This window comes from Alosa alosa, chromosome 5, assembly GCF_017589495.1.
Source record: "Alosa alosa isolate M-15738 ecotype Scorff River chromosome 5, AALO_Geno_1.1, whole genome shotgun sequence".
Taxonomy (NCBI): Eukaryota; Metazoa; Chordata; class Actinopteri; order Clupeiformes; family Clupeidae; genus Alosa; species Alosa alosa.
This window is the reverse complement of record NC_063193.1, coordinates 25,784,095-25,811,594: the sequence shown is the minus strand read 5'-3', so window position 1 is coordinate 25,811,594 and position 27,500 is coordinate 25,784,095. Positions and strand designations below refer to the sequence as shown.

Genomic DNA, 27,500 nt, shown 5'->3' with positions numbered 1-27,500 from the left:
AAAATGGCTGTGACAGGTCTCATATCACAGTTATGATGAGATTATCTCGGTTTTATGAAGCGAGGCTCGCCCTTAATGCTACAATCTATTGTTGTGCGCTCCGCTCAGCAAAGCTAGGCGAATGAGGAGGAAGGGATGGGTGACTATCCAGCAGCAGTCATATATTTGCGAAATGAGCCGCTGCGTCGGCAGGCAATGAGAAATCCTCGTGGCGCGCGAACAGATTATATCGTCTTAAGTGGTTCTTTCCCTCTTCTCCTAGGCCTTAAAACAGATAAGGAAGGCGTGGCTGGTGCGCCTTCCCCAGGGTCCTCTTCTTTTTAAGCATGACATTTTTACAGTGCTTTAGAGAAAGAGAGTGAGAGAGAGAAAGAAAGAAAGATAGAAAGAAAGAAGAGAGAGGGAGAGAGAGAGAGGTGAGAGATATAACTTCTAGGGCTACTAGGCTTCAGTGTAGCCGTGGCGAAGAAGACTCAAGAGAGTTTGACAAAGGGAAGCTGTCTGTCTTGTTTATGGGCGACTTTGACTGTTACAGACTATCCATAAGAAATCTCTCTCGCTCCATCTCTCTCTCTAGCTCTCTCTTGTAAGAACCGCTGCTTAGCATGACCCGAGAGACAACAAGACTATGAAAGTGCTGAGAAACCGTTGTGTGCGCATAAAACATAATCGCTCCCTGTTCGTGTTGCTGCTGCTGTTGTTGTTGTTGTTTCTTGTTGTAGCAGTTACTTCTTTTCATCCTGTAATGTCAACAAAATCCTTCAGGGGACACTGTCTAGAAGTAGCAAAACAAGCGGCCTTTTCAAAACAGCTGACAGCTACAGTATTACCATCGAGTGTGCAACACAACCAGTGTGTGATCCTGGTTTTGTACAAAGAGTTGCATCGCAAAACATCCTGCCTAATTCAACACTTCAGGAAGAGATTTAAGCCAGACTCTCTCCAAACAGAGCCAGGAGCAGGAGCAGCTACCTGATAAATAGCACCAGCTGAGTCGGCACTGCATGTTGGTAAACAGTTTACTACCTAAAAGTGGATTTAGATGCCTGGAAATGCCTGCATTCAGTGAACTGGAGATTAATGATAATCTATGTGTGAAGTCTTGACAAAAAATTAATAAATAAATAAATAATCCGAAACGTGAAAATGCCAGTGTGTGTAGTATACCAATGACCAGCTTAGGTGGCAAGAAAAACTCAACAAGGTACAAATCTGACCATTCAAATTTGGTAGTAAACTAACAAGATTAAGAAGCCTAACAGAGGTGAGGTAGTATCTCTGGACACAGCTGTCCATAACTTGCTTGTGTGAGCATGGAAAAGGTCACATGGTCAAAAGTATCCAGAGGTAGAACGAGCTTCAACAATTTAATTGTGTAGCCATTGCACATACAATGTGGAAAATGTATCATTTGAACCTTAAATGTTAAATGTAATATTTGGTCATTGTTAACACATCAACATGCCAAACTTTCTTTCCAACGTAACATAAACATCACCAAATGAACCTGTCTGTCATAGCGCAGAGCGAAGAAATGGCTACATAAACAATCATATGCTTCTGCACAGCTTTTCTACTCAGCAATGCCATACAATTATCTAAGCTAAGCTCCATCTTAGCATTACTTGTATATTAAGGATCTTTGACATTACTTACTTACTTTACTTGCATTACTGACTTATATATTACTGACTAATTATAATATATATATATATATATATATATATATATATATATATATATTATAATTTTTTTTTTAGGAAAAGACCTAACTCTTGCACAAACACATCCAAAGTTTATCTTATCCAATCTTTCACACAACAAGGATCTGTACAGAGGTGAAGTAGGATGTGCCTGGAACCGGTGAACTTCATAAATAAACCCATGAGCACGATGACCAAATTCTCTAATAAAATAGCACATGTTCCCCAATGAACTCTGACTCAGTTTATGATGTTGTTGCTGTTGTTGTTTATTTTCTGATGCCATAACTGGGCTACCCTATAAGGTTCACCCAGCAAGGAAATGAAAGGGAGAAAAAAAGACAAAAAAAAATAGATTTTCCAAAGCTGTGTCACCAGGCAAAGACCCAAACGAGGGAGATTCAGTGGAAAAGCAGAGATCAGAGGGGATGAGATGCTTTTTTTTAGAGGTTTAGTTTTTAGGCATTGTGTTTGTGGCGGTTAAATCTTTCCTCTCAAATGGGTCAGTTGTTTTTGGGTAGGAAGCTAACAGCTGCGTCACCCACACACACGTCAGCTTCTAACCCCTGATCCTCTCATTACAGAAAACACAATAAAACAGACCGCTGTAAGTCACTTTTGAGTTTAGCGTATTCCTTGAATGGGGAGTTGATGGCTACTGAATGACGAATGAATACTGAATGACTACTCTGCACCTAAGCTTCAGAGCAATGCCTTATCCTGGCAGGCAAAGGCAACATCAGCACCAAAGGGCTGGACAGCTCCCTCCCGTCTGAGATCAAAACGCAAACAATGCCGCATGGCCCTGGGGTTGACCATGGGGCAGGCTCAGAGAACAGCCTCCACCTAACGCCCTATCTATCACCACTCCAGTTGGGTATCAGGCTTTGCCACATTAGGGCCAAGCTGCTTCAAGAAACTCGGGGCTCGGTGTCTTGTTTAAGTGGCAACTGCGATTAGAACCAACAACTTTCCTGCTACTGCGTGCCATGCGGTGTGTTTTCTTTGACCCTGATGTGGTTTGAGCACAATCTGGAGTCAGAAGCACTCCTGTTGTGCCACGAGGTCCCATGGTTGAATACCCAACCCAAACCAAATCCCTTGTCTGTTGCCTGCCTCAATACTCCATATCTCCAATCATCACAACCACACCACAGGGATACAATGCCATACGGTGTGAGAGTGAGGAAACTACAGACGTAGAGTGACCAGAATGCCTTGAAGCAGCACCATAAATGTGCATGACTTTACAGGGTGATCTGATGCCATCTTGTTGTCTTTGACTGAGTTCATTGATGTCCACATGTCTTTATGTTTAATAAACTTAAAATATTTAATTAATATTAGTTTAATAAACTGAAAAATGTTAACTTATTCTGACTACCATGAAGCTCCTTGACTTAACACAGGGCATCTAAACACACTACATTAGACAATACTAATATCATTCCTAGTTAGCTACATGAATACTTGTTCTAGTATTTGGATACTGATAAGGGCACTGCAGATCACTAATTAATTTCTTTGCACAACAGCCCCTGTTATGTTCATAATTTATTTAATGCTTACTACAGACTCAGTATTGAACTAAACAGATGATCACTCACTCCTGTCAGTGAATCTTCCATTTAGACAATTTGACAAGCAAACCAACGGTGAGAATAGAACTGTTGGCCTGTTTCTACTTCAGTGATGAACGATTCTGAGTTTTGACTGAGTTTAAAGCATCGATGTGTTCGAGGTGTTGAGATGAGCATGGGAGACATGGAGACATGTGGGACAGTAAGTTAGCTTTTTAACCTTTTGGTTTATACATTTGTGTTAACATGATGTCTGGCAGCGAAACAGAGCTCCAGCGAAACAGAGCTCCCCGGGTTGGGCTTCTGGGGCTGGCTCTGATGCAGCAGATCTTTGCAAGGAAAAATTAACATGAGATCACAAAACACACCAGGATACAAGCTAGAGAGAGCGAAAATAGGAAGCTGGGAAATGAAGAAAGTTTGAGATAAGTATATACACAGTCTCTCTCTCTCTCTCTCTCTCTCTCTCACACACACACACATACACACACACATGCACAGGCACACTCACACACAGAGAACCCCTCGTGGATGCTGAGGTTTGTGAAAAAGGAGGCTGTGTCCTTGGGCTTTTCCACCCATTGTAGCGGCGCCACTCTGACTCACTCCCTCCTACCAGAGCCATAATCGCAGATTAGCAGAAATAAATCTCCCCTGTTATTTTATTTATGTCCTAAATTTGCTCGCAGTCACACCACAGCCGGGGAATCCGACTGACACGCGGGGAAAACACTGAAACAAAGAGAGACCAGAGGGGGAGAGAGAGAGAAAGAGAGGGGGAGAGAGAGAGAGAGAGAGAGAGAGAGGGAGAGAGAAAGAGGGGGAGAGAGAGGGATATATATATAGAGAGAGACACACTCACAGACTAAAAGATTTAAAAGCTCATGAAGAGGTGCCATCTCTAATATCCATGATCCAGTCCTCATGTCCATGGCAAGGACAGCACTCTTACAGTTCTTAAATACTGTTCTGAAATACTTCACACAACACATCATAAATATACTAATACAGTATCTCTCTAAAGACTTGGAATATTTGATTAAAAGGAGGATATTTTACTACGATACTACGCCACCGTATCATTATTATGGTTGCATCATTTTTACCACCGCTGCACCATTGAGTTTTCAATTTGTAACATTATATTCATTACAAGCCTATCCACATGTAATGGACATTTACATGTGTTTTTAATTACATTGACACAATCTCCTGTTGTGTTCGCGGTCAAATGTGACCGATCGACAATTATTTTCTCTCAAAAATAATGTTAACTTATTCTGACTACCACGAGGCTCCTAGACTTTGTTAACACAGGGCATCTAAACACAAAAAACTAACTTTGATTATTTTTATACAAATTTGAGTGTTTTAGTTAACTTTAGAACACCCATGTGTATTTCCGGTCAAAAATGACCAGCCATTAGAAATGAATGGGTGAGAAAATGGTCAGTGTCTAAAATTGAGTCCAGACACATACTTATTGATCAGATGGACTGTATATATGCTTCTGTATATTAAAAAACACACAAACACACCCTCACTCCCCCTCTTTGCTTCTATGCCAGCCCCCACTGGAACCTTTCCCCAATAGAATCTTCCCCTTTCTGACTTGCATAAGCTCAGGTCAGTGAGGCCTGCAGGCCATAAATATCAAAAGTACAAAACTGGTTATATCCAACAGAACACAAGTTATACAAAGGTCTATCACAACATTAGATGATAATATATGTGTTACTATGGATTTATAACAAGTTATAATGCAGCGGTCATTTTTGACCGGGAACACAAAACTAGTAAACATACTGTAAAACGAACACAACAGGAGGGTTAATAAATTTGAGTTCACAGTGTCCAAGCTCTGCGTATACAGTATACAGAATTTTTCCCTGAGCTGTGTAGGACAGTACTGGACAGTGTGGCTACACTGCAACAAAATTCCCATCATTTAGTGTGACGTCTTAAAGACCACATGGGACTCTAATCAGGCTGATTGCTAATGTTCTTCTCCGTGCAAGTGTGGATAATCAGCAGCGCAAATCCAGAGATCTAACACCTAATTTGGTAGTGAATCTGTGACTATGTGACCTTATTAGAGTAACTGTGCAACAGGGCAAACAGAAGTGGATTTAATTAGCGAAGTCCATCTGAATCTGGATTCAAATTACTGCCAAATGGTGCAAAGAACGAATTTAAAATTTAACATGTGAACACGCAGATACACTGGCTGATAAGAGTAAGTGCGGCTCTATAATATATTGAATTACTTCAATTTGAGTCTAAGGAAATTAGTTGTTCTGGACTGTGCTCTTTCTCATAATCTACCCAGGAGTCCTTGTGTGGGTGTAATTTGCCTCCATGACAGCAGCTTACTTACCTTACTGGGTGCATAAAGCCTCTGGCAGTAAGTAACTAAAGCTGGATCTGCATTCAATTCAAATGAGCCTTCAGCACAATTATGTGAATCACAACTGAGTCTCAGAGACGGGCAGAAGCTCAAATTGATGTTTGTATAATATATATAACAAAGTCTCACAGACCTAACTTCTATTTAAAATAATATAGACTCACATACCTAACTTCTATTTAATATACAGTAATATAGTATCACAGACATAACTTCTATTTAATATAACAAAGTCTCACAGACCTAACTTCTATTTAAAATAATCAGTGTTGGGAACGTTAGTTTAAAAAAGTAATTAGTTATAGTTACTCACTACTTGTTCCAAAAAGTAACTGAGTTAGTAACTGAATTACTCTCTGATAAGAGTAACTCCTTACCAGGGAAAGTAACTATTTGCGTTACTGTTAAAAAAAAAAAAAAAGTTGCTATATGTCAAAGAATTTGGACTTTTTTATATGTCAAAGAATTTGGACTTTTTTCAGCCAGTTGAAATGAGTAGAACAGACAGGTGTTTGTAGGCTACATATCTTTCGATATTTATTAGATAGAGAGATAGATAGATAGATAGATAGATAGATAGATAGATAGATAAATAGATAGATAAATAGATAGATAAATAGATACATACTTTATTGATCCCCAATGGGAAATTCAAGATATTGCACATCGACAGACCTACGGTTGACTTCAGCCTGTGTCATAGGTTTTTGTTGTGAGGCAGAAAGATCTAGCTTTTGCTGCTTGGAGGACTTTGCTCCGAGTCCTTCTTTGCTAGTGGATGGTGGGCTATCATCTGTGGTGGAGGTATCGGTGTTTTTTGGCCACTAGATGCGTGTGTGAGATGCTTCATTAAACACAATGAATTTGAAGTAGTGCTTATACTGTATCTCCACCTTGAAAATGCCAACTTTTCATCGTCAGATTGCTCCTGACCTCTGCTGTTTCGTCGAATCTCTTTTAGCTGTTGCGTGTGTGTGTGGCGCGTGTGCTGGCAAGTGTGTAAAAACACTGGCTCTGATTGGCTATCATGAAACATGACTCTGCCTTAGCCGATTATAATTAATTATAATCGGCTATGTCGTTATTAACCCACCTCCTCACTGGCTGTGAGCCTGGGGTGCGTTCGGATTACACAGTTTATTCAATCAATGCATAGTAACGCACCGCATTTAATGTCCAGTAACGTTAACGGCGTTGTAACGATGGGAAAAGTAATTAGTTAGATTACCCCGTTACTGAAAAAATAACGTTGTTACCTAACGCCGTTATTCCAAACACTGAAAATAATACAGTCTCACAGACATAACTTCTATTTAAAATAATATAGTCTCACAGACCTAACTTCCATTTAAAATAATATAGTCTCACCGACATAGCTTTGCCAATTAATGAAAGGCATTACAGTTCATATACAGCTTGAAAAAACACCACTCAACTTCTCTTTAAGCTTCACCTACAAAATGCATTGTATTTATTTACAAACATTTTCATTACACTAATCTCACTGTTCAATCCCACTTACATTGAAATCAAACTCCACCTAACCGTGGTTTTGTAAAGGACAGTATAAAATAGCTGTACATATCCCTGACCAGAAGGCATTATGCCATCCCAATGTAAAATCACTCTGATAAAATCATCACTTATGCCCCATTCAGTTGTTCCAAAGGCACAGCCATGATGGAGAGACTCTGACTGGGCACCAGCATCTTAGCAATCTAACCATCTGATGGTCTCAGCGTTTTGGAAACAAATCAACGCATGCTTCACAGTTTGGTATTCAAATGTATTCATTTGGGAGACATAGTCCATCTGAGCACAGTTAATGCATATGTTTTGATTAACCTTTCCATCTGAGCACAGTTAATGCATATGTTTTGATTCACCTTTTGTCCTGCCCAGGTGTCGAAACCACATGGTCCATCTGAGCACAGTTAATTGGATCACCTTTTGTCCTCCCCAGGTGTCGAAATCACAGCCTTGTTGTTGTTAGCTTCTTGAACTCTGCCATCTGACAGCCTGAGGGGAAGACAATCTTCTCCCCACCCTGTCCGCTTCGCTCGATTGTGTTTTAAGCCCCCACCGTCGACTTCAAGGCCTAACCGTAACCTTAACCCCAACCATTGCCTAACCCTAGTGCCTTCCATGCAGTGCTACCTGGAAGACAACATTGGGGGCTTAAAACACCAAGTGCTGTCTGCTTCTACCATTCCCAACTGTGTGGGACGGTGGTAGCGTAGTGGTTAAGGATCTGGATGCAGTAGCCTGAAAAGTTGTGGGTTCAATTCCGTTGTGTCCTTTAGCGAGGCACTTAACCCCAAGTTGCTCCTCGGACAATGTAGTCCCTTATACGAATACGAATACATTATTGTCCACAAAGTGGAAATTTGTCTTCAGTTTCACCACAGACATATAAACATAAACAATAATCCCACAGTACACAATCAAGCATTCAAGCACTGCACTTGTACAAAGCAGAAGAGGAGAACACTAAGTTATGATAAAAAATAAATTTAAAATAGCCTACTAAGTTAATATAAAAGTACATTAGCACTCAGTAGAGTGTTTAGATTAATAAAGTAGCTGAGGAGTAATAAATATAACACAATACAATACAATAATAAATAAAATAAGTAATAAGACCAATAAAGAACTGGGGGTGGATTAAGTGTAGAATCCTGCATTATTAATCACCCTTATTCCTTTAGGGACAAAGGAATTCTTAAAGATGTTTTTAATAGCGTTGGGCACCCTAAAACGCCTCCCAGAGGGTAGGAGCTCAAATTCACAGTACAGAGGATGGGAGGGGTCATTTATGATTTTCCTGGTTTTATTTAAAATCTGTTCATCATACATCACACTTAGTTGCTTTTGCTGCTTTCCTATGATCTTTGAGGCCATGTTCACTATTCTCTGTAATTTATTTTTTCGCTGCATGTTCAGGTTGCCATACCACATTATCATATGAAATGATAAAATGCTTTCGACAAGATTTTTATACACTGTTTGCAGGATGTCCCTGTTCACGCCAAAGTTTCTGAGTCTACGTAGAAGGTAAAGCCGTTGTGAGCACTTTTTATAAATAAAATCTGTGTTTTTTTTTAAAACTGAGGTTGCTGTCTAAAAGAGTGCCAAGGTATTTAAAAACATTTACCACTTCCACTCTCTGTCCCTTTATAATTATTGGCGGTAACAGGTCCATATCATTCTGAATGATAAGTTCTTTCGTCTTACTTACATTCATTTCTAAGAAGCTATTTTGGCACCATTGCTGAAGAGATGATGTGTGGCCGGCGTAGGCATGTTCTCTTTCCACATCACCTTTCTGCATTAAACCAACCAGGGCCATGTCATCAGCATATTTAAGTAAACTAAAATGTTGTTCTTGAATTTTAAATTCGTTCGTGTACAGTATATAGAGAACAGTAAGGGAGATAAAATGGTACCCTGCGGTGCTCCAGTGTTTAGCACAGTGGGCTCTGACTTGATGTTCCCCAAGACAACCTGTTGAGGGCGGTCTGAGAGAAAATCCCTAACCCAATGAATTACTACTATTTATTATAATAAAATTGACATGTGTAAGTCACTTTGGATGAAAAGTGTTAAAGGTACACTATGCAGGTTTAGGTATGTAAAGGTACACTATGCAGGTTTAGGTATTTTTGGCAACTGTAGAGCTCCCTCTAGAGTCACTATATATTTATATTTTACTCTGCTGTTGTAAATAGCAAACTTCTTGTGTCTTATCCCCCTGTACACAATGAAAATACTTTTGTTGTGTAGGTGAAGGATTAACAACAAGCAAAAACTATCTCCAAATAGCTATCTACTGACAAGGTAATGTTTCATGATTTCATTTCATGATTACAGTTTTTCTCGATTGCTTTTACCTGCTTAAGTAAACTAGAACCCACTTGGTCTTCATGACTACTTTCTTTGCACAGCAGAAGTCATCTCTTGCGAATGTGTTCACACATTTTCATTGGGTTCACACATTTCTCACACCCTTTTGCAAAACAGTTAACACAGGTGTCATTCAAAAGCCCCAAACTCAGGTGGTATAGATTCCTTGCATAAGTCTGAATCTCTGATACACCTGTGTGAAACTCCTTTGCACAATTCTTCAATCAGCAATCATTCATTATACATAAGCGATGTCTGTTCTGTGTTGCTATTTGCAAGTATGGATCTAATGCACATTTAGACAAAGTACTGTATTGCCTATTTGGTGGAGAAAACAGTACAAAAGGTGTTTACTGTAGGTCTATTTTGATGAAAAATTATAAGTTGTAGTTCAATGAAATGTACTGTATCTTGCTAGGTATTTACTGTATGTCTTACATGTCAATGGCAGTTACATCTTGGGAGGAATGAATAAATTATTTTTTTATTCAGTACATTTTGTCTTTTCACAGTTTTTTTCTGATAGGCCTACCAGAAAAATGAGAAAGTAATGGAACAAACATAGCAAAAATTGAGAACTAGATTTTGCATTTTGTTGTCCAGTGTGTAACGATTGATTAAAGAGTGTTTTTTAATTGGCAAAAGTGTTTTGAGAGAGTAACAGCCTTTTGCAAGCAAAATGTGTCATTTTGTCCAGAGTGCTTTTGTTCAGACATGGGTGTTAACTGTTTTGAGAGTGTGATTTCAGAGTTGACACAGGTATCAAAACGATCGAGAAAAACTGTAATGTTACATGATTTGTCGGGCTGCCGTTCTTGAAGTTACATAGCTGTTTTTTTTCGGTAGCGACTCGCTATGTCAATACTGTATAGCTATGCTAGGTGAACGATTCGCCTATTACAAGTTTGTTTACCATCAAATTGGCTTTGGAAAGGTGAAAATCTTGCATAGTGTACCTCTAAATGAATAAATGTAAATGTCCCAACTGTGTCTCATGCACAATCGGACTTCATTTTGTGCTATAAACTGTATCAAATTTGTCTCTGGCTCTACCTTGAAGTTGATTTGTGTTTAGAGGGAAAGCAAACATTACACTGGACATTTCTGTGTCTCCCACCTGTTAACATGTCAGCTTGTTTGTTTGTTTGTTTGTGTGGATGCCAAAACACATTTCCTGTATCTTTAAAAAAAATGCATTACATTAGAAATGCAGTCTATATTAAGAGTGTTAAAAATACACAGCTCGGGAGATGGGTTTGAGAGTTTGTGAGTGAGACAGAGACTGCCTCGGAGGTCTTTTTGAAGTTACGCGTGTGTGCAGGAAAACTCCTCTCTCATCTGATAGGCCTGTGCCTCATCCGGCTCCCAATAAGTGCCTCTGAGAGCACTGATGCTCTGATGCAGAGCTTCATGTGCAGTGCTCTATTTGGACTAACTTCTGCACAGAGCTAAATATGTACACCGTGCCCTGATTAAGGCTACAATGGCTGCCTCTGCCCATCCTTGACAGTTTGGATAAAAGCATTCGCGTGGGTAGTCTAATGTAGAAATGAGTGGGTTAGGCATTCTGCAAACAAAACTAATAAATAAATAAACACATAAACACATAAATACATAAATAATCAGATAAACAAACACATAAATAAACAAACAAATAATTTTATATAAATACACAAATAAATAAATATTTAAGATAACTTCCATATATACTTCATAGGATTTCTTGCTTTTCTTGAAAGTCGCTTTGGACAAAAGCATTAGCTAAATGCAAACATGCAATCTGTACACTGCCTACAGGGCTGCTAACATCCATATTCCCAACAGACCAACCATTTGATCTCTGCTTCCGCAAAAGAGGCAATCAGCTCCACGGCCTTATGTGTACAGACGATGCTGTGCTTTAAGGAGGCAATTAAATGAGCTGATGCTTACTAATGAGAAGAGGTTACACACACATTTCCAGCTAAGAAGCTGCAGCCTCAACATCAAACACTAAAATACACAATATTCTGATCAAAAACATCAAAAGCGGCATACTTACATATTTTTGCAAATTCATGTTGATCTCTTACAACCTTGCCAATTAACACCAATTATCACGAAATTACGAATTTTGTGACATCCACTCTCTGTCTGACCCCCCTTTCTCTCTATCCCTTTCTTTCTTTCTCTCTCTCTCTCTCTCTATCTCTCTCTTTTTCTCTCACTCCCTTTTCTCTCCATCTCTCTTCATCCCTCTCTCTTTCACCCCCATTTCTCTCCATCTCTCTCTCCTTGTTTATTTCTCTTTCTCTCCATCTCTCTCTCTCTCTCTCTCTACTCCTCTTCCCATTAACCTGCCTCCTTGTCTGCTGGCCCCCAGAGGGCCTGCTCCAGTCCCTTGTATTTGGCTATCAGCTCTGCCTTCGACATGAAACATTTACGGGCTCAGCAAGGAGCGTAAAGGGGTGGGCTGTTAAGAGACGGCATGACGGTGGGTATCGGAGACACTACACACACTACACACACACACACACACACACACACACACGGAGATCTCTTCCTCGCATAGCAATAAAGAGCTGCGCCAACGTGGCCATAAACACACAGAGCTTACACAGACAATCAGTCTCTTCTGAATAAGCGCCCAGCCCTGCACCAGGGGCAGTAAATCATGAGTTGCATGAGGAGATTAACACAACAAATTGAAACAATGCAGGGGAGCAGTGCACGCGTTTGTGTGTGTGTGTGTGTGTGTGTGTGCGAGTAATATTGATGAGGAGGGAGGCCTGTGTACTGTAAGTATATGGGCTAACAATAGCCACAGTACTGTAGAGAGGTGCACAAGCACACACATGTACAGCACAGCCTTTTGTTTTAGCTGCTAAAAATGGCTGAGCTGAAGAAAGAAGAGACACAAAGGAAAGCAACAGCAGAAAAGGACAGGACTCTTGTCAGCATGTGTGTGTGTGTGTGTGTGTGTGTGTGTGTGTGTGTGTGTGTGTGTGTGTGTGTGTGAGTGTGTGTGTGTGTGTGTGTGTGTGTGTGTGTGTGTGTGTGTGTGTGTGTGTGTATGTGTGTGTGTGAGAGTGTGTGTGTGTGTGTGTGTGTGTGTGTGTGTGTGTGTGTGTGTGTGTGTGTGAGAGAGTGTGTGTGAGAGTAAGTGTGTGCGTGGAATGATGGGACTCTAGTCTTTTTCTCTCTTTAGCTAGACTTCATGTGGCAAACAGGATCTCCTTGCTTTCTTTACTGTATTTATTAGCAGACACTTTATTCTCATGGACGTGTTCATCAAATGTGTCGAAGCTCAGGCAGATTGAAAGTTAGCAGACGTCTTTAGGAAATGTCACAGAACATGTCACAAAAAGACTGTGGAGATTAAATGGAACTCCATAAATGGTGTGTGCTGTTGTATTGTCAATTAGAGGGTGCAATTTTTCGGGACTCCCGCGGGTCACGGTATTCCCGCGGGAGTCCTGTGGTACGGGAGTCAATTTCACTGTTGGTAATGTGATAGGGACGTGACGGACAGAAATTAACGGGATTGGGCGGGAGGGGAACGGAGACGGAGATTAAATTAAAATATGCGGTGAGTGCACCCAAAGATTGCAAGGCATTTCTAGAAAAGAGAACCACTTACAACTCACAATACGTTTGTTGATTGGCTACTGCTAGCCGCAGAGTAGCCTATCAGAGCAATACAAAGCAGCTGCCCTGTTCACAAGCCAATCAATCAGCGTCAGCGACTACCGAAAACTGAAGGTGTTTTCTATTGCCATATCAACGTGAGCTAATCGCTAACGTTATCTGAGATGCTAGTTTTTGTAACGGCAGGAATAAACACACATGGTAACAAAAATCAATCTAAACATGTGTAGCTTTACTATGATACAGTGTAATTGTCAAGTTGTATGGCTCAATGTGTTCAAAGTCGATCTTAATAACCCTCGTCACCTCGACCAGCCTGGTGGTTGTTATGGGAAACTAGCTAATAAATGGCAATGTAGCTTTACTGAAGTTCGCAAGATTGGAAAGAGGAAATAGCGTTTACATGTCCATTTAAATTATAGCCTTTCTAATGCACTTTTGTGCGTTTTAAATCCGAAATAAGATGTAATGTGAGGAGACTGCTATTAACTTTAAAGAGGCCTATCTACAATTGACGCAAATAAACCTCATGTCCGGTCTATGGATGTCTGCTTTATCCTATTGTTGACAGCAGGGTTTTTTATGATTTAAAATGATACTTTCTAGATTTTAATGGGCCATGTTGAAGAGCTGATATCCGTTATTGTTCGTGCAAATATAAACTGATTCATTTCCCTTGCATTTTGCAACTGTGAGGTCCATGGTAGGCGCCCGACAGAAATATTGTTTCATTTTGCGAGTGATATCCACGTTCTGGCGGTGTTCTGAATGTGCACAGAAGGAGTTCCTAAGCTATATAAGGTATAAGCTAGGCCTATTACACAACATAAATTGTCACTATGCTGGCGACCCAAATAAAAAATCTCCTACTTAACCCACCCTTTGGGGAACCAATGCTTTAGACAACATAGGGAACTAAACGGAGTGGGGACGGATTCGGGAGCCTTTCTCTCGGATTTTGCAGGACAGGATTTTTTTTTTTTTTTTTGGGGGCAGTCACGTGATCGGGATATGACGGGAGTATTTGTGTGGACTCGGGATCATGGGACGGGAGTGAAAATTGATTCCCGTGTCATCCTCTATTGTCAATATTAATCTGTTTTTCATATGGGTTTAAGATCTCCAGAAAGGAAAGCCCAGGTGGACAACTGAATCAGTCAAAACATTTTCAGGAATAAAAGGCAGCTTCAATGCAGAAGGGGAACTCACAGCCCACTCAGTGTTTAAGGGCGGGGATGAGTAGTATTCTGTGTCTAGACTTCAGCCCATTTAGAACCAGCAAACACCATACCTATCATCAGCACTGTCACCACTTAACAGGTAATGACGCTTCTCAAACTGTTGCGCCACACAAGTGCAACACTGTGATCAATTGGCAGCGCCCAGAATCGAACTCTTTAGAATGCCATCTAAAATTCAACCCTACATCCCCTGACCTTCAGTAGGCAGACATTTAAAACCTATATCTTTCTGATTAGCCCATATGTGTATGACTATATGCATGCAAGAATGTACATGCACATATGCAGGCGTGGGGACATATATGGACACTACTCACACACACACACACACACACACACAGATCGCTCTTTCTAGCATAGACACACACATACACACACACATACACACACACCCTTTTGCTCACACTACAAACATACTTTTTCTCTCTCTCTATCTCTTTCGCTATCTGCATCTATCTCTCTCTATCTGTCTTTCTTCCTCTCTCTCTCTCTTCTTTCAATTCAATTGAGCTTTATTGGCATGACAAAAAATACAATTTGTATTGCCAAAGCATCATACATTACTGCAACTGCAGTGTGTGTGTGAATGCATGTGTGGATCTACGAGGTGGCAAAGGGTGGCAACTGCCACCCCTGGGACACAGTCTTGCCACCCCTGTTGCCACCCCATTTATAAATCAGATAATATTTGTTAAAGTATATTTTATGTTCATACATGTTGACTGTGAGAAGGTGCGAAACCCGCACCAAACTCCTCTCAAACAGAAATCGCCCATTTAGAATCCCCCGCCCCCTCACAATGGTTTCACCCATCACCATCAGCGCAGTGACCCCGGCGAAATTTCACCATTGGCAGCAGATTGCACAGTGCATGCAACTATATGTCAATGTGATGGTGTGGATGGGAATGCATATGTGTGTGTGTGTGTGTGTTTGTATTTGTATGTGTATGTGTATTTGACTTTTTTGTGCGCTTCACTGATGAAGTGACTCCCTTTGTTTATGGCAAGCATCTATATATCTTGCTGCGACTCTTGCGCTCTTTTGTTCCTCTCCTAATAATATTCTTAGACTTGGATCCTTAAAGTTTTGAAGGTCTGGATGCATTTCTCTGAATTTAGGAAAGAATTGATCTCATATCTCTTTCCATTGGTAGCATTCAGCCAAAAAGTGAAGCTCTGTTTCTATGGCACCTTGGTTGCAGTTGGTGCACAGCCTGTCTTCTCTGGGCAGCCAGGTTTGCCTTGTGTCTGCCCTTCTCAATAGCCAGACTGTAATTGCTCCTCTCTCTCACTCTCTCTCTCTCTCTCAAACACACACACACACACACACACATACACATACACACACACACACCTGGTGAGAGTCTATGAGTCTAGGTGCATTAGTTATGCACTGTCCATCAGCTCCGATAATGAAGCTTAATAGTACATAATGTGCCCAGTCATGCAATGCCTTTTAAGGATGAGACAAATTGATTCCCCCTTGTGGCTTATGCATTTGGCTTTCAGATCTGTGCTGTGAGCAACCACACACACACACACACACACACACACACGCACACATACAACAAACAAATGCACATACATATGCACACTCTCTTCCACAAGAAAGCCAAAATTCAGCAGCCAAATGTTCGATAGATTGCTCTCTGTGGGGGGGGGGGGGGATAATTAAAACAAATAGCCTTGGGAAGAGCCCAGCATGTGTGTAACAGTAAGGATAGTCAAACACACACACACACACATACACACACACACACACATACACACACACACACATACGCACACACACACAAACATATTAACAAACAGAGATCTAATTTCCAGACATAATGTCGATGAGGCAATAGAGCCTGTGTGCAGCCATAAATTCCTCAAGCTGAAGTAGGTCTTTAGCTGAGAAAACTCATCTCCACATGCACATTTCACACAACACAAATGGGCATAGTATTAACCCTTAAAGGTGTACTGTCACATCGGTGTGATGGGAATGTTGGAAAATTAACATTCTAAAGAATATCTGGGTTCATTGAATTCAAGATAGAATTTTAGAACCTTCAATTGTTGCGGAATGGAATTAGTTAGAATGTTCAAAAACCTACACCTTTAAGGTTTAACAAGTATTATTCCACTGCTTGGTTGAATTTCCCATTGTCCTACGTAATTTAGAACGACCATTAACCATATGTTATTTGCACACCTATGAAGTATATCCATTTTTTTGGCCGTATCACACTTGTATATTAATTCGCCGAACTTGTTCTGAAGTTTAAACGAACCGTCACATTGCATCTGAGCTGTAAAATGCAGACGTTCAGAACATGGCAACATTGTAGCATATGACGGAGGTGGCTTTTAGCTAGATGGATGACAGCAGGCTAAGTAAAATAGCGATGTTTCCAAGCTAAAGTTCATCAGAATCTTGGGATACGCCCGCTTGACAACGGGAGAGATAGAACTAACGACTGGCCTTTGGCCGTAGCAACTATCCATTTAGAACTAGTAACGGCAGTTTGTCCTGCAAGTTAAGAAATGAGTTGATATGTGTTGGAAGAAAGTAGTTCTACAAACAAGACAAGTTTTAGAGATTAAAACGTTTAAATTGTAACAGGAAATGAACACAACGCAAGTGGCAACAGTGGAATAAGCGGGATAATGGACTCCACGGTGGTCTGTTCACAGAAGTTAATGGACTTACGAGGTTTAAACGGCACTCCACTTCGCATCGGGGTCGTTTTACAAACTCGACCGTCGTCCATTATCCCTTACTTAATATGCTAAGGTAATTTTCGACTAGTTTAATTCTTAAAAGATCAGTTTCCTGTAACATCCAGAGAGGGAAATAATAGGGGATGTTCCTGATTTGGGAAGTTGTCATTTGGGAATTACAAAACTTTGTGGGAAACTTCGGAAGACACATTAAAAAAGCAAAGCTATTCATTATGATTCATTATGGCAAAAGCACACTTGTGAAGAGAAGTAGGCTTCTTTTTGCATACCCTGCTATCACTCTCATGCTCAATAAACTCACACATAGATCTGTACACAACTCCGGGCTCCTAACAGGCTAAAAGCAAACTGGCAAGGTTTCCTGCAAATGTGGCGCATGTGTGACGCTTTGCGTCTTGAACACATGGCATTTGGTGTTGTTGTCGCTCAGGGTGTCACCAGCTCCAAGACTCCATTGCACCTCCACGCGCAAGCAGCCCAGGCAATGCTGTGTGTTTCAGCGGCAGATCATTCAACAGATGGTTGCTTTCTTCCTGATCCAAACCTTGGACGCAGACTCTGCCAAATAATTTGTACCACATACGCCTCTGTCGTCCATTAGACTTTTGGAAAACAGTGTCTTTCGCACGAGCTGTCTCCCTCCACCACTGGTTAGCAGGCCTAGCAAACAAATTACATTATGAAATGCAAAGCGAGCATTTAACTAACAAAAAAAAAAAGAACCAAGAAAATCTATTTACATTGATCTCTGTCTGGAAAGTTCGTCTCATCTCCAGTAATGTGATGATTTAAGTCACCTTGGCTGAGGAGTGTGTTGTTGTTCTTGACTTCCCGACAGTAAGGAGACCGTTTCCTTTGAGAGTAAGCAAGCTCTCCCTGAGAATACAGTAGCTTTGACTAGAACAGATTTGTCCCCTGATGCACAACGGCAGTTCCTCTTATCCCATAACCCCATGTGTGGCATCCTTTCAAATCAGATCTCTACTTTTCTGCTCTGTGATTTCATTTGCATATAAACTGTCTAACTCAGGAAACCGTAATGAATTATCAATGACATGTTACCGTCTTAATTACGGCCTCAGAGTGATTGCTGGAAACAAATTATGTTAATGGGTTTGAATTAGTGTTATTTGCATATTTATGCATTGCATTCTCCACCCACTGCAATACCAGATATTATTTGTATTCTTCTATCCTGCACCAGATCCCCTCTTAGTGCCGATGTTCCGTGAGAACTATGAAGGACCTTCCGAGCATAGCTAAATTCTGCCTATTATATCAGCCCAGGCTCGTAACTCTCCTTTTATTGCTCTCGTTCGACAATGTTCTGGCCCGCTTTAATGGGATGTAATACAGCATTGTGCTTCGATCGTGTGGGCGCCAAACGGCGGAAATATATAAATAAACGAATAAATAAATTGGAATGGCTTAACAGGCGGAGTAAGCGGCTGGCGCAGACGCGGATCAGATTTATTTGCACTGCAAGTGTCGCAAATTTAATTAAGACTTTTATATATTTCACTGTATGTGGAGACACCAGTGAAATCCTCTCCCTGGTCTGTGTGTAACACGAGAACGTGAACACGCATGCATATCTCAAGTGTCTTATGAATTAGTATCATAGGAGTCAGCCTGTGACGATTGTTAGGGCGTTCATGGTAATTATATTCCACTCTGTGTATGTGTGTGTCTCTCTTTGTGTAGAGATAAAAGAAAGACAGAGAGAGAGAAAGAGGGAGAGAAAAAGAGAGAGAGAATGTATCTCTCTCTCTCTCTCTCTATATATATATATGTGTGTGTGTGTGTGTGTGTGTGTGTGTGTGTGTGTGTGTGTGTGTGTGTGTGTGTGAACAGGGGTGAGTGAAAAGGTGCTATCCAGACATATAGAGAGTGTCTATACTTGGTGGTTAACGAACCTGTCTAAACACATTGAGTAGGGTACATTGAGTAACCATTGTACATTAGGTGGGGCACAAACACATTGAGTAGGGTACATTACATTGAGTAGGGTACATTGAGTCTAAACACATTGAGTAGGGCACATTGAGTAGGGTACATTGAGTAGGGCACATTGAGTAGGGTACATTGAGTAGGGTACATTGAGTAGGGCACATTGCATTTATGTCCCCTGGGACATTTCAGTCTAAACTTCAACACTCTCAATTTACCCTGAAATTCCTAAAATTGTCCTGCAAGCCAGACAGCATGTGTGAGAGTGTATGTGTGTGTGTGTGTGTGTAAGAGAGAGAGAGAGAGAGTACAGTATGTGTGTGTGTCGAGCTCAACAGAGCTGAAATCAATGAAAGCGATTAGGTATGATTATTTATCAATAGCTGGCTTAAAATCCTCCGGACTTTGATTTCTGTTTCATTTGAGTTGGTGGATGGATAAGTGCATACCAGAAAAATCAATTTAACCTTCATGTGTGTGTGTGTGTGTGTGTGTGTTCAAGAGAGATAGAGAGTGTGTGTGTGTGTGTGTGTTTGTGTGCATGCTCACTTCTTCAATTTTATTGGCATTAATAGCACATCGTTCCTGCAGCAGTATGAGCCAGAAAATGTCACTTTTGATATGGCTGTTGTCTCTCATTCGCCACACTTTGATCAATCCCGTGAAAAAGAACAGTGGCCTCTCCAGGTGCCTCATGTCTGAACAAGAAATTAATTACGATCACCCTCCACGCTTTCCTTCAAAGGACGTCAGAACTTGATAAAGAACCTCCAGAGCTTATTTTGGATGTGACCATCTGACCTTATAGACAAGTCAACATGATTAAAATCCTAAAAAACTGTTTTTTTCCCTTCATGTTATTGTTGGGGTTTTTTTAGTCTACTTTTGATTATTTATTCTTGTTGGGGGAGGAAGGAGTCCAGGGACGACATATCTCAATATTTGAATATAGCTGAATGCGTCACCACACTCCAATTGGAAAGGTCACCTCAACCCAGTGTGCAGTGAGGTGCGCGCAGAGGGACGCTGAGTGCTCATTTCGCTTATTTAAATAAACACGGAAAATAAAGAAATAAACAAACCGACATCAGCAAAAAGTTATTTTGCCACCTTGGATCCCTGTCACAGCATGCATGCGCTGGGAGCTTCAGAGGTTAAGATTAGAAGTGGAAGTGGAGCAGACACGAGAGGCTTTACTTCAGGCCGTTTCTGATGACTTTGGCTATGTTTGGTTTGTTTGTTTTTGTCTTTGTGTTTTTTTAATGTGGAGCTGGGGAGTTCAGGGGTGAATTAGAAACGCCGTTATCAGCATGTCTCCGCTTGACAATGAGAGCTAATTAGAACTTGATCAGGAAGAGGAAGAAGAGAAGAGAAGAGAAAGGTGTGGAGGGTTACCTCTCCAAAAACAACTGAGGTGGTGACGGTTGATGGGGTAAGGGGGGTGGGGGCACATGAGATGTTTTCCCCAGAGAGGCTAAAGCTTTATTAGCATGCACTATTTTGATTACCTCTTGTGCCTCTTGGTGGTGGAAGCGGCTTCGCATTTCTTGCTAACTTCAGCAAGGCTTACCCAAATGCACCAATGCCTCCTATTAATCTCTAAATGCTCACAACCTCCAATCAAACTGTGCCGTGGGTGTAAAACAATTAGCCGACTGGGATGATCAACTCTTTGAAACATAAGTCACTTGCAAATACAACTGGACTGCGTTGAAACTTCAGAGAGGCAAGGGACAAATCGTTCTTTTATGTTTTTTTTTCAATAACCACAATATTGACTTCAAATGTTACTTAAGAGCCACACTACAGTAGATGGGAGTTTTCTTGGACTCTAAATCTTGCTCACTCTTGAACTGTTCTTGAACTGTTGTTGTGATTTAAATAACAATGGCTGGGGCTGGAAAAGATGGATCAATCTGTAGTTAACCAGACCAATACTTCCACGCGTTCATTTATACAGTGCTGTAGCTATCAGTTTTTATACAACAATTGGGTTCTATGGAACTATTTATTTGTTTCTGATTGGCCGAGAGACGTTCCATGAGTTGGAATTTCCCTGGACATTTCAACTCAGACTTTGGACAGCTAATAATAAATCACTCCGCGATACAATGCGAAGATTTGACACAATGTTCTCATCCCAGCTCTCCACTATTTCAAGCTATGGGTTACTCCTTAGCAAACCATAATGAAACAGTGCTTCACCACATCTGTGGATTAAGCCACACAGTCAACTCAATGTAAGTAAGATAAACGAGGATGCTAATTGTTCTCAGCATTGCCAGCATTGTGTATAATATGATTGTCACTTGGAGGAGACTAACGTTAGCATAATTACCTAACCCCTGCTAACGTGCTAGCATCGTCGCCTCAGGCTGTGCACAGTAGAGTAACATTTATTCACCATAAATTAATAAAGTTGAGGGGTTCTGCAATGTAGACTATGTTTCCGTTTTTTTGCAGTACCATGTCCCTTACATGACATGGCCCAGTGTCCTTGTAACATGCATTCAGCAAACCTAGATATGAATGTGATTTCAGCCCGACTTTCAACATTTCTTTCACGAAGACACGTGAAACCACAAAGACCCGTAACAAGGATCTGGAATGTTGGTTACCTAGCAACCAAGACGCTGTCTATTGAAAAGGAACTATTTTGATGCGCATCAACCATGTCGAAATTAACATGTTTAAACAATAATGGGGTGTTTTCAGATTATTTAGTTTGTGGTAGAATTGTTAGATAAAAGCAATATAGCACTCAGGATGGGTGGATTGGTCATGGATATTCCCACGCTGTTGTTGCCTGTGCCACTGGCCTCCGGCCCGTGGCTACGGCCGAACAACACCCGTGGGAATATCCATGACCAACCCCACTCTCACTCGTGCTATATTGCTTAATTATATCTCTATATAGGTAGGTTACTAACAGGTCAGGTTCACTACTTCACAGAGTGCATTTCAGGACAATGTTTTTGCCGCTGGGTATTTTGAAAATGACCACAAGGTTTGAGGTTAAAGGGGCAGGTAATTATGTTCTGCTGCTTGGTAGGTGCTGATTGGCTAATGCACATTCTCCAAGCTGCCCGCTGTGCTCTGATAGGCCAGAGGGGCAGATGTGCGGAGGTTCTCCTGCCAGCATGGTAATGAAGCTGTGAGGGTGACCAGATCAGAGATAGATTCATGTCCCCCAGGGTTCTGCGCTGTAGGAGATCTCTCTCTCTCACACACACACACACACACACACACACACACACACACACACATACACACACAAACACACATTCAAACACTCACTCACACACACACACACACACAAACAACACACACACACACACACACACACACACACACACACACACACACATACACACACACAAACACACATTCAAACACTCACTCACACACACACACACACACACACACACACACACAACACACACACACACACACACACACACACACACACACACACACACACACACATAAACACACATTCACGGCACCTTATCACCTGGACACATGCTGGCTCCAAAACCTGTAAGCCCTGTCCTATCAGGCCCTCTCAGCTGTGAGAACACTAATCAGTGGACTGTAGCCAAAATAATAACACAGAAACACACACACACACACACACACACACACACAAAATACACACACACATGTGCGCACACACAAGCGTGTACACATACACACACACACACACACACACACACACACACACACACACACAACACACACACATGTGCACGCACACACATACAAATGATGACCTCCAAACAATCTCTATACAAACACTCACACACACACTCACGTGCATCCACAGTTAAAGTCAAACACCAACATCCACATAGGGATTCAAACACATATACAGACTAAAACCCAGACATGTATACACTCACACATACAACCACACACACTCACACACACAACCACATACATACACACACACACAACCACACACACACACACACACCCCAATGAAAATAATTGCACACATTCACAAACACTGGTTCATGTACACACACACACACACATTCAGACAGACAATTCAAATGTAGAGCCAACTTCAATCATCGCTGCCGCCTTTTTAGTGTGTTAATGATGCAATCTAAATGCACATTGTTTTGTGTGTGTCTGATTTGTTAAATAACACGACAGAACAAATTATGTCACCCCCACACCAGCACAAATTAAACCTTCTATACCTTCCACTTCAGAGAGTCTTTGAGTCAGCATCTTCACAACTACGCCTATTCATGCTTTACAACAATGTAACAACACATCAATATGTATTGACTCTACTTAGTAATTACACTACAAAGCAAAGTGAGGAAGAATCAGACACCTGCCTGTCTCATTAGTTATGAACAGACATGTATAACGTACTAGAGACCCAGACTTGAGTAAATGTACAAGTGCTCTTTTAAAAAAATGACTTGAGAAGAAGTTGAAGTGCTCTTTAAGCACCACACTTAAGTGGAAGTACTAAAGTATTAAATATGTTTTGTACTACTCAAGTACTGAAAGTAAAAGTACAAGTATTGTGTAATATAGTTATTAAAGAAAACTATCAAAAGTTTGAATATCATATTGTTTATATTTAATGTTAGCCTAAAGGACACTCACAACTCCTTTGGCTGTAGGCTAGCAGCAGTAGCCTACAAAGACAGGAAAACAAGAGCACCTTAAAACACTTAGCTTAACTCTTTGTAAACAAAAGTGTGTCCATAAACTGTCTTCTAAATAAACTTTCAGCACACATACAATGTTGCCAATGCCTCGTTTTAAATGTTAAGAACCTAATAACACTGTCGAAGAAGTGTGGAGCTCTTGTTAACCTTGTAGATGGGTTAAAATAATCTATTTATGTGCAGTGAAACCGATGCCCGGTTTGCTATACACCATTCAGCGTGACACAGCCTTTATGATAGCCAGCTAGATAATGTTAAGTGAACACCGCAGCATGTCATGAACCGCGGGTAGCTAGTTAGCTAGCGCTTACTGATAGCTCAAGCTGGTGTGCCATTGTAACTTACCTTGATATGTTTCTTCATATTCAACGGTACAACGGGCCATTATTTTGCAATCTTTCAGGAGGCAGAGTAAGCACTTAATTCTATATGAATTGTCTTTCACTCCGGCAAATGAAAACGGCTTCATCAAACCTGGTGACAGAGCCATCTATCGCTCTGGCAGTGATAATGTGGGTTTGGAATGATTCGTAACATTTTTATAATTGTAACGAGTAACGATGCAGCACATAAAAAATGTATCGGAGTAAAAGTATTAAACTCATCGAAAATATGTACTGAAGTAAAAGTGGAAAAAGGAGAAAAAAATATTACTCCAGTAGAGTACAGATACAGCCTTTTAGTACTTAAGTACAGTAGTGAAGTAGTTCTACTTTGTTACTATACATCTTTGGTTATGAAGAAGAGGAGTTAGTTAAAAAGAAGAAAGAGAGAGGTAATTAGAGTGACAGAGAGAGAGAGAAATATATATAGAGAGAGAAAATCATAGTGACAGACAGACAGACAGAGAGAAAAAGAGGGGGGAGAGAGAGAGAGAGAGAGACTTCCTCTACAGACCCTGTACATCATAATCAGAGAGAGGACTTGACGGGTTGGTGATGAACAATTTTCCACACAGGAAATGTGTAGTCTGCCCTCCCAGAAGGAAACAATCTCATCAACGCCGTCCATTCTTTATTCCCTACCTCTCTCCCTCTCTCTACCTCCTCCCTCGCTTCCCTCTATTTACATCTGCACTGCTACATCTTTTCATTTAAACCTGCAGACAAATTGGCTTGACCCGTTATCAAAGCAGCTCTTATGGTATACGTTCAGAGTGATTGAAGAACTGAGGTTCAGGGTGTGTGTGGGTGTGTGTGTGTGTGTGGGGGGGGGGGTCAGCCATTACACTAATGGAAATGCATTTTAATTAAGAGCATCTTCATTTGCATTGTGTGTTAATTATCTAAATCGCTTTGACTCATCTCCCGAGTCTAATCAGCAGGCTGTGCTTCAGCAGAGCTGATGATTTATTTACACTGAAATACAGGTACCTGTCTCCAGAGCATGCACGCACACACACACACACACACACACACACACACACACACACACACACACACACACACACAAAGACAAAATAGAGTTGTTTCTGAGATAAGACAAACGGGCCATTTAGCCATTGATGCTAACTAGGCTGAACACAGCCAGCTTTAGAAAATATTGCAGTTTAAAGTCATAGACAGTTTCTCAAACTCAAGGAAGGATCCATCCAGGCTGCTTTTTCAAGGATATTATGTCATCTAATCTTGCCAAAGCACCGTTCCAATGTCAAGCATCCATCAAGTTCTAAGACGGGTGTCACTTGCGCTCAAGCCTTATCGGTGCTCGCAGTCCAGAACCAAAGAGTCAGAGAGACTGGCTGGGCCACTTCAGAGAGACTAAACCCAGGGAGGAAGACGCAGTGCGTCGAAACGTCAGTCGATTGTGCACCATAATAAAAAAGTTTAAAAGTTCTCTGAGTGCTCCGGTCATCCCTGGGTTTAGTCTCTCTGAAGTGGCCCAGCCAGTCTCTCTGATCCATCAAATTCTACCATGGACAAAGTCCTTCGTTTTACAGACCTTTCAAAGATGTCTGTGCACACATTTATGGAGGATTTAAATACTGTGCTACAGTATACAAAGTAGTTCACTGTGTATGTAAATGTTTGTTTTTTTTCATTTCAAGTGTATATTCACTTTGTAAATTAAGTAAAGTATGGTCTCATTTTGACAACTGTGAACTCTTGAGAGTAATTGCAAGCCAAAAAGTAAACTTTCCTCTATAAGGTTTTGCTTAATGATTACTGCTCTGTAATTAGCATGTTTACATTATTGTTTGTATTATTGTTTGTTTGCTTCGTTATACTAACCAAACCCAACATGATATTTGAAGCTGTTCTTGAAGAGGACTCTTTAGAATGCCATAAAGATCATGAGGTCCTGACACAGCAGATCTCTAATAACACAATACACACACTGAATGCTCATTGCAAACATCAAAATGTCGTTGAACTTTACAATCCTCTGAAGGGAAGCGAAATGCTCTGAATTTTACTCACGTCCCTAAATGCCAACAAGAATGCAAAGGTATATACTGCAAGTTTACATACAAACCAAAGAGGAATAAATGTATATTTTATTTCTGAATGCAGTGCTTAAACACGTGAGACGCTGTCTGGAGGTTAATGTTCTACATCACATATGAACTTGTAAAGGCATGTAAAGGCTTCCTCTCTTTCTCCCTGGAGTGATGCTCCATCATGGACCAACCCATTCTACACACATCACAAATTATTTAAACCGGGCATCGGTTTCACTGCACATAAATCGCTTCTTTGAACTCATCTATAAGAGTAGGCCCAGGGATGACATGGGGTAATTGAAGGTACGGCCCACTTCACGCACTTGCGTGTTTTCTTTGTTTAACTTAATAGGGCACTACCACATCTGTCTTCAATGGACTCCAATGAAGATGTAGCCTACAGTACAACACATTTTTTTTTTTGCTGCACCCATCTTTTGCTGCACCGTTCAAAAATAAAAAATAAGCACCTTTAACGTTTGGGTCCTCCAGAGATGGCTCCCTTTTTTCTTCACCATGAACCCTATCACAAACATTCTAATCAACAACCCAAAAAAGCTACGCACCTGAGCAATCACATCTCCCCACATTGGTTTTGTTATTTTTTCAGAAAGTACCAGTGTATATCCATGTGAATGAGTAGGCAAGCTGGTGCTTAGAAAAAGGTATATGCATTATATACTGACATTTTAGAAAGATATAGTGCCAACAAATGTCCTTTAATGCCCCAGGGGAAATCTTATTTGCACAATACTTCATCCTGAGGAAGATGTCGTTGTCAAGACACTGCAGGGCTGGCACCTCTTGGGCACCATTAACTGAGCGGCTATGATGTGTTTAACATTTCATCATCTGCCAGACACTTTTTAGACGTCTTCCGTCAGGGGGACGGCCACCCCAGCGGAGCCAGAGAAACAGGAAGAGTTAGTGGAAACAGTGGCGGCTTACCTGAGCGTGAAGGCCTCTACCGGCGAGTACGGCGCCGTGGCAATGAACGCCGACACCGCCTCCCGCTGCCGGACGGGCTCGGACGGCACCAGCACCGCAAAGTTCCCGTCCAGACGCCGCTCGGCCAGCTGAGGGGTCGCGGGCGCCTGGTGGAGCCGCACTTTGCCTATCCTCCGCATGGGCGTGCTGAAGCCCCCTCTCCCTCCCCCGGGCCCCGGCCGGTGAGCCCTCCGCCTGGCCCCCGAGTCCTCGGCCCCCCCGAGTCCCCCACA

The 27,500-nt window shown here is 41.2% G+C and overlaps 1 protein-coding gene across 1 annotated transcript in view; it reads right to left on the bottom strand.

Moving 5' to 3' along the window:
• The window catches only part of si:dkeyp-14d3.1 (transmembrane protein 132C), a 309,004-nt gene that overhangs the window by 207,619 nt on the left and 73,885 nt on the right, over positions 1–27,500 (bottom strand). Inside the window, 1 exon segment of the mRNA XM_048244531.1 lies at positions 27,229–27,500. This exon segment is cut by the window's right edge and continues 69 nt beyond it. Within this exon segment, the coding sequence (XP_048100488.1) occupies positions 27,229–27,500 (272 nt within the window).